This window comes from Ursus arctos, unplaced genomic scaffold (assembly GCF_023065955.2).
Source record: "Ursus arctos isolate Adak ecotype North America unplaced genomic scaffold, UrsArc2.0 scaffold_6, whole genome shotgun sequence".
Taxonomy (NCBI): domain Eukaryota; kingdom Metazoa; phylum Chordata; class Mammalia; order Carnivora; family Ursidae; genus Ursus; species Ursus arctos.
Window position 1 is genome coordinate 86,596,290 of NW_026623078.1, and position 15,863 is coordinate 86,612,152.

At 49.3% G+C, this 15,863-nt stretch overlaps 2 protein-coding genes across 4 annotated transcripts; both read left to right on the forward strand.

Annotated features, from left to right (window-relative positions):
• Positions 1 to 2: 2 nt before the first annotated feature.
• On the forward strand, positions 3 to 2,718 carry RPL8 (ribosomal protein L8). Its single transcript, XM_044380243.3, has 6 exons — positions 3 to 87; positions 310 to 453; positions 537 to 678; positions 857 to 1,075; positions 2,190 to 2,305; positions 2,525 to 2,718. Exons 2-6 carry the CDS (start codon positions 316 to 318, stop codon positions 2,681 to 2,683), a joined length of 774 nt encoding a protein of 257 aa, XP_044236178.1. The 5' UTR covers positions 3 to 87; positions 310 to 315; the 3' UTR covers positions 2,684 to 2,718.
• Positions 2,719 to 4,032: 1,314 nt separating this feature from the next.
• Positions 4,033 to 15,534, forward strand: ZNF34 (zinc finger protein 34). Of its 3 annotated transcripts, XM_057308160.1 has the most exons (8): positions 4,033 to 4,109; positions 7,666 to 7,809; positions 8,540 to 8,579; positions 10,133 to 10,181; positions 10,605 to 10,691; positions 11,002 to 11,128; positions 11,556 to 11,675; positions 13,462 to 15,534. In XM_057308160.1, the coding sequence occupies exons 5-8, from the start codon at positions 10,659 to 10,661 to the stop codon at positions 14,823 to 14,825; spliced, it is 1,644 nt and encodes a 547-aa protein (XP_057164143.1). In that variant the 5' UTR covers positions 4,033 to 4,109; positions 7,666 to 7,809; positions 8,540 to 8,579; positions 10,133 to 10,181; positions 10,605 to 10,658; the 3' UTR covers positions 14,826 to 15,534. The 3 variants fall into 3 exon arrangements, with proteins under 3 accessions (XP_057164143.1, XP_048068363.1, XP_057164144.1); XM_057308161.1 differs by lacking the exon at positions 7,666 to 7,809 and having other exon boundaries at positions 4,088 to 4,109; XM_048212406.2 differs by lacking the exons at positions 10,605 to 10,691; positions 11,002 to 11,128; positions 11,556 to 11,675.
• Positions 15,535 to 15,863: the final 329 nt, after the last annotated feature.

The following is a 15,863-nucleotide window of genomic DNA, read 5'->3' on the forward strand; positions in this document are numbered from 1 at the left end:
GAAGGACAAGCGGATCTCGGCCCCGCCCCGGAAGATAAGGCGGCTCTCCTGGGCCGCGTCTCCTCTTCCGGCCACGCTCCGCAGCAGGTAGGACGTGTGTGTGGTATGGCGGCCCTGGCGCCATCCGCCGCCATCCGCCGCCTTGGGGCCGCTAGGGACCCTGGCGGGACTCCCGAGAGAGAGCTGGGGCGCACTGCCAGGGGTGGGGGCGCGGAGGGTTTGGGACCTGGAGGGAGGATGCTGGGACTCTGAAGGCGGGGTGGCGGGGGTGCCTGGGCCGCTTGGGCGCTGATCGTGAGCCGCCCGCAGACCGCCATGGGCCGTGTCATCCGTGGGCAGAGAAAGGGCGCCGGCTCGGTGTTCCGCGCGCACGTGAAGCACCGCAAGGGCGCCGCGCGTCTGCGCGCCGTGGACTTCGCCGAGCGGCACGGCTACATCAAGGGCATCGTGAAGGTGCGGGGAGCCCTTCTCTCCAGGCGGGTGGGGACTCGGGGAGCCCCGCGAGGACCCGCCGCTCACGTGCCCTCGGCCCGCAGGACATCATCCACGACCCGGGCCGCGGCGCACCCCTCGCCAAGGTCGTCTTCCGGGATCCGTACCGGTTTAAGAAGCGGACGGAGCTGTTCATCGCCGCTGAGGGCATCCACACCGGCCAGTTCGTGTACTGCGGCAAGAAGGGTGAGCTTCGTGTCCGAGTTGGAAGGTGGGGGTGGAGACGGGACGGGTGCTTGCTTGAGGAAGCGCGTCCAGGAGGAAGTGTCACGCCGCGGGGCCGGTTTGGCTGGACGTGGAGTGGTGCGCCGGCCTTTCAGTGCGTAGCTGGGGTTATTCTGACCTGCGTTGCTTTTCCTTGCAGCCCAGCTCAACATAGGCAATGTGCTCCCAGTGGGCACCATGCCCGAGGGCACTATCGTGTGCTGTCTGGAGGAGAAGCCTGGTGACCGGGGCAAGTTGGCTCGAGCCTCGGGAAACTATGCCACTGTCATCTCCCACAACCCAGAGACCAAGAAGACCCGAGTGAAGCTGCCTTCAGGCTCAAAGAAGGTCATTTCTTCAGCCAACAGAGCTGTGGTTGGTGAGTGGCGGGCAGCTGTGGGTTGCTCTGTGCTGTGCTTTGCCTGTGAACAATCAACAGCTAGAGCTGGGCTGCTATGTGTGAAGTGGACACAGTAGTCTATCTCATCACTGGTTGGGAGTTGAGTGAGGCTGAAACTGGAACTTGTTAGGCAGACTTGTCTGAACTCTGGCATAACACGGACTTCACTGCCGCATCCACGGGGTTAGTAGTCCGTGTTCACGGATGTGTGACTTTCTTTAAGCTACCTAGTAAGTGCCTTAAAAAGGATTTGAAACCTGGTTTGTTGATTTTGCTGTTCCTGCAACAGTTTTGAATTGTGGCAAACCCCAGGAGCGTTCGTTCGTTCTTTCTTTTCTTTCTTTTGATTTTATCTTTTAAAAGATTTATTTGAGGGGCTCCTGGGTTGCGAAGTCTGCTTTAGGCTCAGGACCCTGGGATCAAACCCAGCGCCAGTCTCCCTGCTCAACGGGGGGTCTGCTTCTCTCTCCCTCTGCACACCCCCCTCCCCCTCAGCTCGTGCTCACTCGCTCAAATAAATAAAATCTTAAAAAGAATTATTTGAGAAAGCTCACATGTGAGATGGCGGAGGGATAGAGGGTGAAATATTGAAGCAGACTCCCTGCTAGAACCTAGGACCCATGAGATTATGACTGAGCCACCCAGGTGCCCCGGCCAAGGAATGTTCTTGACTGTATGTTTACAAAATAAGCAACACTGGTTGAGATGTGTGTGACAGACTGAGTCAGCCTTCCTGTGGGTTTTTGGAGGTTAGATTGAGTGACCTGCTTGCCGAGATGGGATAAAGTAGGGGAGCTTTCCTGGGGAACCATAGGTTGAGATAGTCTTTACAGATGGTGTGGGCAAAGGCCTGGTTTGGCTGCCCTAGCAGTCTTGAAGAAACTTGATGTCATCTGTTAGGCTGCAAAGGGATTTACTACTTGGTGGTAGTTGGGAAGATGTTCTTTGGGAACCATGTGATGGTGTGTGAGTCTAGTGAAAGGGTGGTCAGTATGGGGGTGGGGCACTGGTAAGGATGCTCTCTGCCTAACAGGGTCCTGAAGTTTTGGGAAGGTATGGTGCACTTCCCTTAGGTGCCTAATCTTTCCAACAGGTGTGGTGGCTGGAGGTGGCCGCATTGACAAGCCCATTCTGAAGGCTGGCCGTGCCTACCACAAGTATAAGGCAAAGAGGAATTGCTGGCCACGTGTGCGGGGTGTGGCCATGAACGTAAGTAGCCCAGAAATGGGCAGTTGGGGTGTTCAGGGGCTGGGAGGCTTAGGTGGACAAGTCCTTTCCTGGAGTGTCTCCCTTCCGTGAGCGAGTGTCTGTAGTGTGAGGCTCTGGGTTATGGTTTGTAGGCATTGGTCAGTTGACCCTGCTCTTATCCAGGTCCTGAGGTAGGTGGGTCCACACCCTTGTATTAATGCCACCTTTCTATGTCTGCAGCCTGTGGAGCATCCTTTTGGAGGTGGCAATCACCAGCACATCGGCAAACCCTCTACTATCCGCAGAGATGCCCCTGCTGGACGCAAAGTGGGTCTTATTGCTGCCCGCCGGACCGGGCGTCTCCGGGGAACCAAGACTGTGCAGGAGAAAGAGAACTAGGGTTGAGGGGCTCAATAAAGTCTGTCCTTCTGCCACTAAGGTGTGCTTGCCCATGGTTTCAGAGGGAAGGGTCCTTGCCAGGAGGACTGCCATGGAGCTTTTGGTGTAGGAAGGAGAAAGTTGGACGCAACAGTGAATAGTGACAGCTCTAGAGCGGAGAGGTGGGGGTGTTAGGTGTCTTCACAGCTTGATCCCCCCCCCCCCCCCCGCCACCAGCACAAGGAGCAGAGGATCCCACTCACATCTGTGTTAACTTCTCTTGAGTACTTGGAGGGTCTGGGTGAGGGTGTGGATGCTTCAGGGTGAGAGTGGTGCTCCTGAAGCCACAGGTTGGAGAGCTGGGAAGCTGTCCTGCAGTGGGAGGACCAGGATGGAGTCAGACTAGTTTCTCAACAAAGGGCCTTCCTGTTTTTGTCCATGGTACCTTGTCCCAGACTTTGACAGGCTCATCAAAACTGGAAGAACCAGGGCAGATGCTGCTCGGCTCATTAATGCCTCAGGACCAAGATGGTTGCTTCCCAGAGTCCCCTGCCCCAGTGGTTCCCTTGGTGAGCCGATGCAAAAGCAGGGGCTGCAGGTCACTGGCAAACTAATCACGGAGACAAGGTTGGGGGACAACAGAGGTAGGTGGCTGGCTGAGGTAGAATGCTCCTTGTACAGAAAGGCATTGGACCCAGAGTTCCTGGAGACCCATCTCTCTGAGGTGGCCTTTTTGTGGCTCCTTGCTGTGAGGCAGGGTCAGCACTTGTCTCTAGCATGAACCTTGCCCCCAAGTCTTGCCATTCTGGTCTCCACTTGACCACCCACCACAGCCTATGTGTGGTGGAGAAAATAGGACGGTGAGGTTTCCCCATGAACGAAAGAGGGCTGGGCTTGATTTCCCTGGACCATAAGATGACCTGCCATTGTTTCACCCTCCTGGAAAAAGTGGTCTGGGACTTTGACCCAGGTCAGGTAGGGTTTGCTCCAGTAGCAGGCATCCAAGGAAGCCCTCCCCCTAGAGTGAGCCCTGCTCCAGCTGGGGCTGCGTTCAGTACGCTAAAAGTGACCAGTAAGCCACCTCTGTGGCTTCTCTACCCAACTCCATAAGGGAAAGGGCCTGATACTTAGTTGGCTGCAGTGTCTTCAGCGGCTCCCTAGAGCGAGGTTTTCCCTAAAAAAGACGCTCGTCCCGACCTCAGTTCTGTAGCTTCGCGGTTATGGTTCCAGACTGCCACCTAGTGGCAGGGCACCCGACTTACGGCGCTGCATGTCCCGTTCTCCAAGGAGGCTAGCTACTGAGACTTGGGGTCCGATTCCTAGAGCGGTCCGAGGGTGCCTCCGGTTAGGACGCGGGGTGAAGGCGTCACTTCCGGTCGTTTTCGATTGGCGCGGCGGGTGGGGCTAACGGGGCCTGGCCCGGCGGCGTCTGCTCTACCGCGGTGAGGTGAGTGTGGGCCGGGCGGGGACGGCGGTCATAGCCGCGAGGTCTCCCGGGCGCGGGGCGCCGGCCCTTCCCTGTAACCACCGAGACGCTCCGGCCGGGGCCCGCCCCGGCGTCCTTCGGTCGGGCCCCGTCCCCACTCTCGGAGCCCCCTCGAAAATCCCTGTCCCCGCTTCGGGGTTTCCCGATGGGCCCCAAGCCCCGACTGGTGCCCTCCCCAGCCCGGCGTCCGCTGTCCGCCCACTCTGGCCCGGGGTGGTTCCTTGCCGGGCCCCGGCCCCGCCCGAGAGTCCTCATCCCCAGGTATGATGAATCGGAGAACCCCGGGGTCTCCCCACCGGATTCCTCTCCCCAGGTCGACCTTCAGGGGCTGCTTCTGCGTCCCGGGGCGTCCGGGACCCTCATGGCCTCGTGTCTCGAGGCCCTTTGCCTCCCGGCTCCTCTCCACCCCGCAGACGGTCACCAGCTCTCCAAACTCACCCCACCACCGCAGCCCCCAGCGTGAGCCGGGCCTTTCCTTGCTTCTGGGTCCGGGTTGTACTCCCCACCCCGCCCCGTTTCCCTCCTCTCCTGGTCTCCAGCTTGGAGCAGTTAATGCCGAAACACACTTTCCTGTCAGCTCTTAATCGTCCTCCTCATTTACTACCCTCCCCCTGTCCCGTGCCCCTTGCAGTTTCTGTGTTTCCTCTTGCCTTTAGCAATTCCCGAAATGCCTGTCCCACTGCAAGTACCTTCCGGCCTTCCCACCCTTGTTTGCTTCTGATGCTCCAAGGCCTTTCTCTCAGCAGCCAAATTTTTGTTTCTCCTCTTTAGAGGCCTTTATTCAAGGGCTGACACTGAAGACTTTTTAAATAAAAAATGCACCGTGTTTTTGTGCTTTGAAAATACATTAAAAAAAAAAACTTTCTAGAGAAAACTTTAAAGTACAGAAAATGGATTACCAAACAGTAGTGACTGGGTTTGCCACATGTATTTCAAGATTTTAGTTAAGGGGCGCCTGGGTGGCTCAGTCCGTTAAGCGTCTGCCTTTGGCCCAGGTCATGATCCCAGGGTCCTGCTTTGCGGGGAGCCTCCTTCTCCCCCACTTGTGCTCTCTAGCTTTCTCTCTGTCACTCAAATGAATAAAATCTTTAAAAAAACAAAACAAAATAAAAAAATATGTGTATATATATGTTAAGTAATTTCTATGGCCAGCGTGGGGCTGGAACTCAAAATCACAAGGTCAAAAGTCACAGGATTACCAACTGAGCTAGCCAGGGGCCTGAGCCTCCCACCCCCACCCACCGCCTTTTTGTAATGTAGACTCCATGTGAAAGTGGGGCTTGAACTCACCGCCCGGATATGCAGACTCACGTGCTCTACTGACTGAACCAACCAGCCCCGCCCCCACCACCACTTTTTAAAGAAAGCTGTTGAAGTGGAATTGCTCTTGGACGCAGGGTCCCCAGTCCCATTTGCTTCCCTAAGCAACCCTTATTTTGAACAACATACTTTCAGCATTTTTCGTTTGGTTGGTTTTATTGAGGTGTAATTGATAAACAGGAATTCTATAAATTTTAGGTGTACACTCACGGTTTTGGTATATGTGTGCATCGTAAGGTGATCACATTCAACCTGGTTAGCGTGTTCATCAATTCACATAGGTACCGTTTTCTTTGTGGTGAGGATATTTAAGATCTACCCTCTTAGCAAATCTCACAGTTGCAGTACAGTATTGTCACCTGTAGTCGCAATGCTGTACGTTAGATCTCCAGAACTTACTCATCTTGCATAGCATACTGCATAGCAGTTTGTACTCTGACCAACATCTCTTCATTTTCCCCAAGCCCCAAACCTTGGCAGCCAGCCATTCCACTCTTGCTTCTATGATTTGGACTCTCTTAGATACCGCATATCAGCGAAATCATGTAGTATTTGTCTTTCGGTGTCTGCTTTATTTCACTTAGCATAATGCCCTCCAAGTTCATCCATGTTACAGCAAATGGCAAGATCTCGTTCTTTATGGCTAAGTAGTTTTCCATTGTGTGTATGGCACATTCTGTATCCATTCATCTCTTAGATGACACTTAGGTTGTTGCTACATCTTGTCTATTGTGAATGATGCTGCAATGAGCATGGGAGTGCAGGTCTCTCTTTGAGACAGTGATTTCATTCCCTTTAGATAGTATAACCAGAAGTGGGATTGCTGGATCATTTGGTAGCTCTATTTTCAATTCTTTGAGGCACCTCCACACTGTTTTCCACAGTGGCTGCACCAATTTACATTCCCACCAGCAGTGCACAGGGTTCCCTTTTCTCCACATCCTCGCCAACACTTACCTTTTGCTTTGTGTTAATACTCATTCTGACAGGTGTGAGGTGGTAGCTCGTTGTGGTTTTATGTGCAGTTCTCTAATTAGGTTGAGCACCTTTTCATGTACCTGTTGGTCATTTGTATGTCTTATGGAGAAATTTAGGCTATTTGCCCATTTTAAATTGGGTTTTGGGTTTTTTCTCTTGAGTTGTGTGAAGTTTTTATAAATTTTAGATCTGAATTTCTAATCAGATATGTGGTTCACACGTATTTTTCTCCCATTCCTCAGGTGTCTTTTCACTCTGTTGATTGTTATTTTGCTGTGGGCACATTTTCTTATACCTCTCCCCACCTAGTGTTTTAAAATCTACTTACAGGGGCGCCTGGGTGGCACAGCGGTTAAGCATCTGCCTTCGGCTCAGGGCGTGATCCCGGCGTTATGGGATCGAGCCCCACATCAGGCTCCTCTGCTATGAGCCTGCTTCTTCCTCTCCCACTCCCCCTGCTTGTGTTCCCTCTCTCGCTGGCTGTCTCTATCTCTGTCAAATAAATAAATAAATAAAATCTTTAAAAAAATAAAATGAATAAAATCTGCTTACATAATATACTATTGATACTCTACACTTAACCATTTCACTCAACCTTAAAGCTTTGTGCTGCCTCTGACATTGATGTGGTTCATTTCTTTTGACCCCTGTGACCTTGACTGTTCCCGATGATGGATATTGAGGTTTTCCTTTTTTTCTTGTACACAGGCACATGGTAACATTCTGGTGTATTTTCCTGTGTGCATTAGCAAGAGTTTCTATAGGGCACATACCTAGAATTAGGTTTCCAGACCGAGTTTGCAGGATATCAGCTCTTGCCAGGTGGTGCCAGGTGGGTTTCCAGAGTGACTACTAGTTTATATTCCTACAGGACTCTGAGAATCTCTATTTTTCCTTAAGTCTTCAACATTTGCTATTGTGAAGCATTTTATATTTTCCCCAGTCTATGGGGAAGGAAGTCTTGAATTTGCATGTCCTTGATTCTTAGTGACATTGAAGATCTTTTCAGATTAAAAAAGATTTTATTTGAGAGAGAGCATTAACGGGGGAGGACAGGGAGCCCCCAGTGGGACCTCGATCCCAGGACCCTGAGATCATGACCTGCTCCGGAGGCAGACGCTTAACTGACTGAGCCATTCAGGCTCCCCCTTTTCAGATATTTATTGAACTCTTTGATTTTTTAAAAATTTTTAAAAGATTTTATTTATTTATTTCTCAGAGAGGGTGCACAAGCAAGGGGAGCACAGTCAGAGGGAGATGCAGACTCCCTGCTGAGCAAGGAGCCTGATGCGGAACGCAATCCCAGGACCCTGGGATCATGACCTGACCCGAAGTCAGACGCTTAACTGACTGAGCCACCCAGGTGTCTCTCTTTGATTTCATTATCTGATTTCCCAAGTCATCCTGTGTTCATTTCTTTTAAATAAATGGCCTATTTTTGTACTTTAAAACATATTTTGTATATCTTTTTTATGTATTAAGTATGTTTGCAAATATCTTTTTGCAGCTTGTCTTTTAATATTTTGTCTTGTACAGAAATTTTTGGAGTAAAATTAAACAACTTTTCCTTGATGTACTGTATTTTGCATATTATTTTTTTTATAACAGCTATAAATTTTATTTTAAATATTTAGGTCTTCAGTGTGCTTAAAATATATTTTTGTGTGCCACAGAAGGCAGTGATTAAATTTTACTTTCTTATGGAAAATCAGTTGTGTTGATACCATTTTGAATAGCATGCCATTGTTGTCATTAATATATGCACGGATCTGTCCCTTACTTTCTTTACTATGCTTAACCCTCACTTTATTACCGTAGCCTTACAGTAAGTCTTGGTATGCAGTAGGGTGCCTCTGCCTACCTTAGTTCTGTTTTGGCATTGCCTTAGTTAATCTTGAATCATTATTATGATATTGAGTCATTTTAGTCAGATTTCATGTTATGTCCTGTTGCAGTTTTGATTGTACGGAATTAATAGATTTACTTGGGGAGAATTGACATTTTTATGATATTGAGTCCTCCTATTTATGAGCACTGTTTCTCCATAGGTCTTTTTGATGTCCTTCAATAAAGTGTTACCATTTTGTCCCCAGGGTCTTGGACCTCACTCTGATAACCGTTGCTGCATGTGTGGTATGTAGAATTATGTCCCCTTTTTTGTTCTTAATGGTGTTTCTTTTTCCATTTCTTTTCTACCCCCAACCCCCCACTGGACTTGGCATATGTTTGTGTGTTTTATTACCAGTGTTGAGATCACGTTCTGTTTCTTTAAGTCAAGTATTCTTTATTTTCTTCCATCTTTACTTGAATTACTTTTCTTAGTCTGTGTCTAATTTCTCATTGAATGTTTAGATCATTTATTTCAGTCTCTTTTGTGCTAAAATAAGTGCACTAAGAATGCACATTTTTCCTTAGGTAGCCTCTATTTCCATTTCTATGTTTTTCTTGGAGGGGGTAGTTTTTATTATTTTTTTAAAGATTTTATTTATTTATTTGAGAAAGAGCATGTATTGGGAGGGGGAAGGGCGGAGGGAGAGGGAGAAGCAGACTCCCCTCTGAGCAGGGAGCTTGATGTAGGGCTCGATCCCAGGACCCTGGGGTCATGACCTGAGCCGAAGGCAGACACTTCACTGACTGAGCCACCCAGGTGCCCCTGAAGTGGTACTTTTTTTATTATATATTTCCAGCATAACAACAGTGGTCAGAGAACGTTTTGCCAAATGGTATCAGTCTTTGGAGTTTGTTGAAAGTTTCATTGTTGTTTCACTGTTGTTTGTGGTGTTTTTTTAATAGTTTGAATATGTGTCTTGAAAAATGTGTATTCTGTCTGTTTCAAGTAACTATTCTCTAATTGTTCCACTCGTTTCTGAGGAAAGTGTGTTGAAATCTCTCATTCCAGGGGAGGGTTGCCAGTTGCTCTTTGCTACTTCAGTTAGTGTTGGTTTTCTATATTTTGAGTTTCTTGGTAGATACACAGTTGTCTGTAATTACAGCTTCTGGGGGATTTTCCTTTTATTAATATGTATTATTCATTTTTGTTCCTATTAATGATTTTTACTGTCCTGTTTTGATTGGTATAAATACTGCTAAACCACACATAGCAGTGCGTATTAAGCTCACAAGCATCACGATGAAGGGAAGAAGCCTGAGGAGTGTGGACAGCATAGTTGCTTCGATGAAGTTCACCGGAAGCACAGCTGGTGGACGTCAGGATGGAGGCTTACCCCTGGGAGTTTAGGAAGGATGCAGTGCCTGCAGGGTCAGGAGGGCTGATGTGGGTGCTGGTTCTGTGGGCATGGGCCCTTTGGGACTGCCCCTTGAGCTGTGTGTTCAGGATTTGTCAGCTCTTGTGCATAAATGTCATATTTCAATAAAGAGTGTTACACGTAAAGAAAATGTAGGGGCGCCTGGGTAGCTCAGTGAGTTAAGCGTCTGTGTTCGGCTCAGATCATGATCCTGGGGTCCTGGGATCGAGCCGAGCCCCACATCTGGCTCCCTGCTCAGCGGGGAGTCTGCTCCTCCCTCTGCCTTTCCCCCTGCCCGTGTGCACTCTCTCTCTCTCTCTCTCTCTCTCTCTCAAATGAATAAATAAAATCTTAAAAGGTATGTACCTACTTCAGCTTTATTGTAATTAGCGTTTGTGTGATCTGTCTTATATTCAGCCTTTCTGTGTTACTTTATTTTAGGTTATGCAGGTGCGTTTTGTGTCTGTCAGAGAATCCTGTGCTCTAGTAGGTGAGTTTAACCCTTTTATGTCTTACCATTACTCAGCCACTTAACTTGTTTCTATTAATGTTGTATTTTTTTACCAGCTGTACTTCGACTTTGTTCTCTACCTTCTATTGATTTATTTTTAACTTCTTTTTCTGCTTACCACTTAGCAAGTTGTCTTTATTCTTTCACATAAAGTGAATGAGTATCGTCATCTTCCTCCTGCATGAGACAGCTTGGTGTGTCAGGAAGGTTGAGGGAAACAGATGACCTGAGGAGTTGTGCAGGTGTCCCTGCTGTGGGGGCAGGGTTGGCCAGGGCAGCCTGGGCAGGGAGCAGAGTCTGCCTGGGAGACCAGCTGTGCCCTGATGGGGATGAGTGTAGCCCTGAAGCTGCTCACAGGAGGGGCCAGGCTGGGCCTCCACGTGCTCCTCTCTCTTCCCTCAGCACCAGTGTGACTCACTGCTGACTTCTTCCCTGGGAAGCCCAGGGTACTAGGTGATGGCGGCTTTGCACCTGTCTGCCCTGCCCCAGGTGAGCATCCATTTTTCCTGAGAGGTCTGAAATCTCCACATAGGGCTTCCCTGCCTGCTCTGCCTTAGCAGACACTGTCAGGCATCTTGGTCTGGGGTACTGAGCAGAGGAGGGGTGACCTTGGGACTCCCCCAGCCTTCCTGAGTTACTGGCTTAGTGATCAGGGGCTCAGGCCACTCGCCTGGGCCTTGCTGGGGGATCATGCCTGTAGTCACCTCTGTGCTGCTACTCCTAGTATGTTTCTGTTGCTCCCGCCCCCCGGGCCCACCCTGAACCACACGTGGGCCTGCAGCAGCCCCTGTCATTCCAGGCTGAGGTGACCTTTGAGGACGTGGCCGTGCTATTCTCCCGGGAGGAGTGGGGCCGTCTGGGCCCTGCTCAGAGGGGCCTCTACAGGGACGTGATGCTGGAGACCTACAGGAATCTGGTCTCCCTGGGTAAGGCCCCTCACTAAGATGTTGATCAGGGAACAGCCCTGGGGATTGATGGTTCAGCAGGGGCTGGGCTGGTGGCTTCACCCTCTAGTCCTAGGCAGGCCTGGTCTGCATAGAGGAGGGGCCAAGTGGGGCTGGGTCAATGCTTCTCTTCTCTGAGCTCCCAGATAAGAGTGCCTCCCTGCCCCAGACCCAAGATAGACCCCTCTCCAGAGTGATTGCATACCTCCAGGTGGAGAGAGCCCCCTGGGCTCTTGTTTCCTATGCTCAGATCTCCTCTTCAGGACTATCCCCAACCCTCCAGAGTGTTCAGACTTCCCATCACCCCACTTTGCCTATGCTTTTCCTTCCCACCGCAGTCCCAGATAAGTTCACGCTCAGTGCAGCCCTGCATCTTTGGCACCAACCCTAGGCCCTGTTTTCTTCTCAGGAGCTGGACCTGCAGGTCCCAAGCCTGGGGTGATCACACAGTTGGAGCGAGGGGATGAGCCGTGGGTCCTGGATGCACAGGGCGCCAAGGGGAAAGAGCGACTGAGAGTCAGTGTCTCAGGTGCGTGAGGGGGGCCACTTCCCTAACTGTTGCTGAATAAGCATTTGTCAGGGTCGAAGGTGTGTGGTTAATGACTCAGGTATTTAGAACAAGGTACATCAGGGGCAGCATGGCAACCCTGGGAGTGGCCTGTGCTGAAATCCAGGTCAACTCTGTCAGCCTTGGTGCCTCAGTGTGGTGATTCTTGAGCTGAATCTTCTAGGAGGGTGAGAGGAGACGTAGTTGGCAGAGCAGAAGAGGGAAGGCTGGACCCCCAGGACCTCATGGAGCCCTGCTCTTCAGAGCTCATGCCCTATGAGGAGGGTCAGATGGGGCCATGGTGATGGAGACCATTGCTTCATTCTCCTTTTCTAAATTTTCCACTTGACGATTATAGACTGTTACAAGAAAGAGAGAATATCTCATCACCCATATACCAGTGTGTTCTCTGGTGTGCCTGCCGTCCTGTTTCTAGTGCTGTCTGTTTCACACCCATATACAAAGTTTGCTTCTTGACAGGAATGCAGTGATCCCGTGTGTACTGCTCTCGTTTCCCTTTTCGCTCAGTGAGTGTCCATTTTTATACACATGAGTCTCAGTCACCGCTTTTGCTGGAAGTGCCAATGGGAAGGGTGCTCTCTAGTTTCATTGCCATGGACAACTCTGATAAGCATTATTTTACACGTCCTGATGGTGTCCTAAGAAGCATCTTCTGGCTAAAGGACTTGAATTTCTCTTTAGTAAATTTGTTCATTCAGATATCAATACTTACAGAACCAGGATAAATCCTAAGTTTATAACTCAGTGAATTTTTATAAAAATCATCTTCCAAATAAAAATGCAGACCATTTCTAGCTCCCTGGGAGCTCACTGGGCCTCTTCTGTCATTTCCCACTGCTCCTCACAGGGCCCTTCTCTCTGACTCTTGGAGGCCACTCTGCCCCTTATTTCCGTGTCTGGTCTCATTCAGGGCATCAGAACATCGTGAGGGCTGCCGTGTTGTACAGAGTATGTTCTTTTCCATGACCATACAGTGTTCTGTCATGTGAATATACCACAAATAATTCTCTGTTCTTGTTAATATTTGGTTGTCCCCATTTTGGGATTGTTGTGCATATTTCTCTTCCTCACAGAGAATGCATTTCTGTTTCTGTTAGTGGGGTTGATATGTATGTATGTCTAGGCAAGGAAGTAAGGAATGGAGGCTTGCAGGTATCGGGAAGCATTCTGTATGGCATCTTGAGTTTAAAGGGCTGGTGGCTAACTGGGTTGCTTCTCAGGCCTCTGAGAAAAGCCCAAAGAATGGATTCAGCCTGCCAGGGAGAGCCGAGGGTCTTAGTGTGCCCCTCTGTCCATGGTTGGCACAACGTTGGCCCTCTGCTGTCCAGAGGAGGCAACTGGTTTTCCTACCATGGATTTTGGGGTGGATTAGCTGTTGTTAGGTGGCCTTAGTCTCACTTCTTTGTCAGGGATGTCCACTGTGACTTTTGGGCCCCTCTGGTCTCCATGGTGGTACAAAGCTTCCGTCTTCTGTCCTTTTCTAGTGAGGACCGGCATCCTACAGTCCCATTAAGCAGAAGGCAGGTAGGAAGAATTGGTCAGGCCTGGGTTGAAATACTTGCACCGCTGCAAGATGGCAGCCTTGGGCAAGGTCTTTAAGCCTCTGAGCTGCAGGCTGTCATCTCTGCAAGGTGTTGTGACTTTGGAGATGATGGAATTGGTACTGTACGGGTAGTCAGCAGCATTTTCATGTTTTCCTTCTCAAGTCAGAACAGGTGGCCCTAAAATGTTGTGTTCATTGCTCCAGGTCATGAGACCAGGACTGAGTACAAGGAATTGTCTTCAGGGGAGACGCTTGATGGGGAAGAACTGGATCAACTCCAGAGGGCTGTTCCCCAGGGACCTGATCCTGGAGAGATCCATGCGTGTGTCTGGGAGCCAGAGGAGAGCCTGGACAAGCTTGTGGAGCAGAGAGGCCTGAGGCCAGTCACACTGACTAATGCGGATAGCGTCCAGGAGTCTGGGGGAAGCCTCAGGTTTCGGTCAAGCCCTATCTCTGATCAGAGACCTCACAAATGCGATATATGTGAACAAAGTTTCGAACAGAGATCGTACCTCAATAACCATAAGCGCGTGCACAGGTCAAAAAAGACAAATACAGTCCATGATTCTGGGGAATTCTTCAGTGCAAATTTAGTTGTTAAAGAAGATCAGAAAATTCCTCTTGGGAAAAAATTGCATTATTGTGGTTACTGTGGGAAAGCCTTCAGGTACAGTGCTAACCTTGTCAAGCACCAGCGGCTTCATAGTGAAGAGAAGCCCTACAAGTGTGACGAGTGTGGGAAAGCCTTCAGCCAGAGCTGCGAGTTCATTAATCACCGAAGAATGCACTCAGGGGAGATCCCCTACCGATGCGGTGAGTGTGGGAAGACATTCAACCAGAGGCCCAACCTCATGAAACATCAGAGGATTCACACCGGGGAAAAGCCCTATAAGTGTGGTGATTGTGGGAAACACTTCAGCGCCTATTCTTCCCTTATTTATCACCAGAGAATCCACACTGGAGAGAAACCCTATAAGTGCAACGACTGTGGGAAAGCCTTCAGTGACGGCTCAATCCTTATCCGACATCGTAGGACCCACACTGGGGAGAAGCCGTTTGAGTGTAAAGAATGTGGCAAAGGCTTTACCCAAAGTTCTAACCTTATCCAGCATCAGAGAATTCACACTGGGGAGAAACCCTATAAATGTAATGAATGTGAGAAAGCCTTCATCCAAAAAACCAAACTTGTCGAACATCAGAGAAGCCACACTGGAGAGAAGCCCTATGAATGTAACGACTGTGGCAAAGTCTTCAGCCAGAGCACACACCTTATCCAGCATCAGAGGATCCACACGGGAGAGAAGCCGTACAAGTGCAGTGAGTGTGGGAAGGCCTTCCACAACAGTTCCAGACTCATCCACCACCAGAGGTCGCACCATGGAGAGAAGCCGTACAAATGCAGTGATTGCAAGAAAGCCTTTAGCCAGGGTACTTATCTCATCCAGCACCGGAGGATCCACACAGGAGAGAAGCCCTACAAGTGCAGCAAGTGTGGGAAGGCCTTCCGGCACAGCTCCAACATGTGCCAGCATCAGAGGATTCACCTCCGGGAAGACTTCTCGAGGTGACCGTGGAGGAGGGCCCATGAGTTCCGCCGTGCACGTCCTCCACACGACCCACCCCACTCCTTTATTTATTGTCCACACAGTGTTGTTAGAGATGAGGGCAGTTCTAATTAAACAAACAAAACTCGTTTCTTAAACCAAAAGCAGTGCATGTTCATTTTGGAGAAATTGAGAGAGGTAAGCAAAAAGAAGTTCTCCCCCACTTAGAAAAAGAGTCCATCACTGCTGATTTAGTATAAGCTTCCTTTCACACATAGTTAAGAGCATTTTAAAAAGAAAGTACTGTGTGCTTGTCATTGCGGCACATGGGGTCTTTCACCTTTGCTCTTTCCTCAGCCCTGGAAACTCACACTGGAGAGAATGCTACATAGTCACGTGGTTTTACATACTGTAAATTTAAAAGATTAACAAGCCCTACTTTTCTGTGTGTCTGTATGATAGAGTTGGTAATTGCCATTTTTATTGTGGTGAAGTAATACATAACATAAAATTTATTATTTTAACCATTTTTAGGTGTATACTTCAGTGGCATTAAATGCATCCACAATGTTGTATAACCATCACCACTGTTCTATTATCTGAAACAAAGTCTGTACCCCTTACACAGTAACTCTCCTTTCCCCCTTTTTCTCATTCTCTAGTCTATTTTCTGTCTATGAATTTGCCTATTCTGGGTTTCTGATAAGTGGAATAATACAATATTTGCCCTTTATACCTGGCTTATTTCACTTGGCATAATGTCCTCAAGGTTCATCCGTTTTGTAACCTGTATCACAATGTCATTCTTTTTTAGGGCTGAACAAAATGACCTTGTTTGTAGACCCACGTTTGTTTATCCACTCATCTGTCGGTGGGCACGTGGGTGTTTCTGCCTTTTTCTGTCGTGCATACTGCTGCCGTGAGTGGGTGTACCAGTATCTTTTTGGATCCTTTTAGGGACTGGGGGGGAGAGAGTGCATAAGCAGTGGTTGGGGGCTAGGGGCAGAGAGAGAGAGAGAGAATCTTGAGCAGGCTCCACGCCCAGCAGAGTCCAATGTGGGG

Excerpts from the sequence above, each read along its gene's own strand:
- RPL8 (XM_044380243.3), top strand. The coding sequence starts at position 316 with ATGGGCCGTGTCATCCGTGGGCAGAGAAAGGGCGCCGGCTCGGTGTTC. Across the intron at positions 1,076-2,189 it reads AGCCAACAGAGCTGTGGTTG|GTGTGGTGGCTGGAGGTGGC; the intron begins GTGAGTGGCGGG and ends TCTTTCCAACAG. Across the intron at positions 2,306-2,524 it reads TGCGGGGTGTGGCCATGAAC|CCTGTGGAGCATCCTTTTGG; the intron begins GTAAGTAGCCCA and ends CTATGTCTGCAG.
- ZNF34 (XM_057308160.1), top strand. The coding sequence starts at position 10,659 with ATGGCGGCTTTGCACCTGTCTGCCCTGCCCCAG. Across the intron at positions 10,692-11,001 it reads ACCTGTCTGCCCTGCCCCAG|GCTGAGGTGACCTTTGAGGA; the intron begins GTGAGCATCCAT and ends CTGTCATTCCAG. Across the intron at positions 11,676-13,461 it reads ACTGAGAGTCAGTGTCTCAG|GTCATGAGACCAGGACTGAG; the intron begins GTGCGTGAGGGG and ends TCATTGCTCCAG.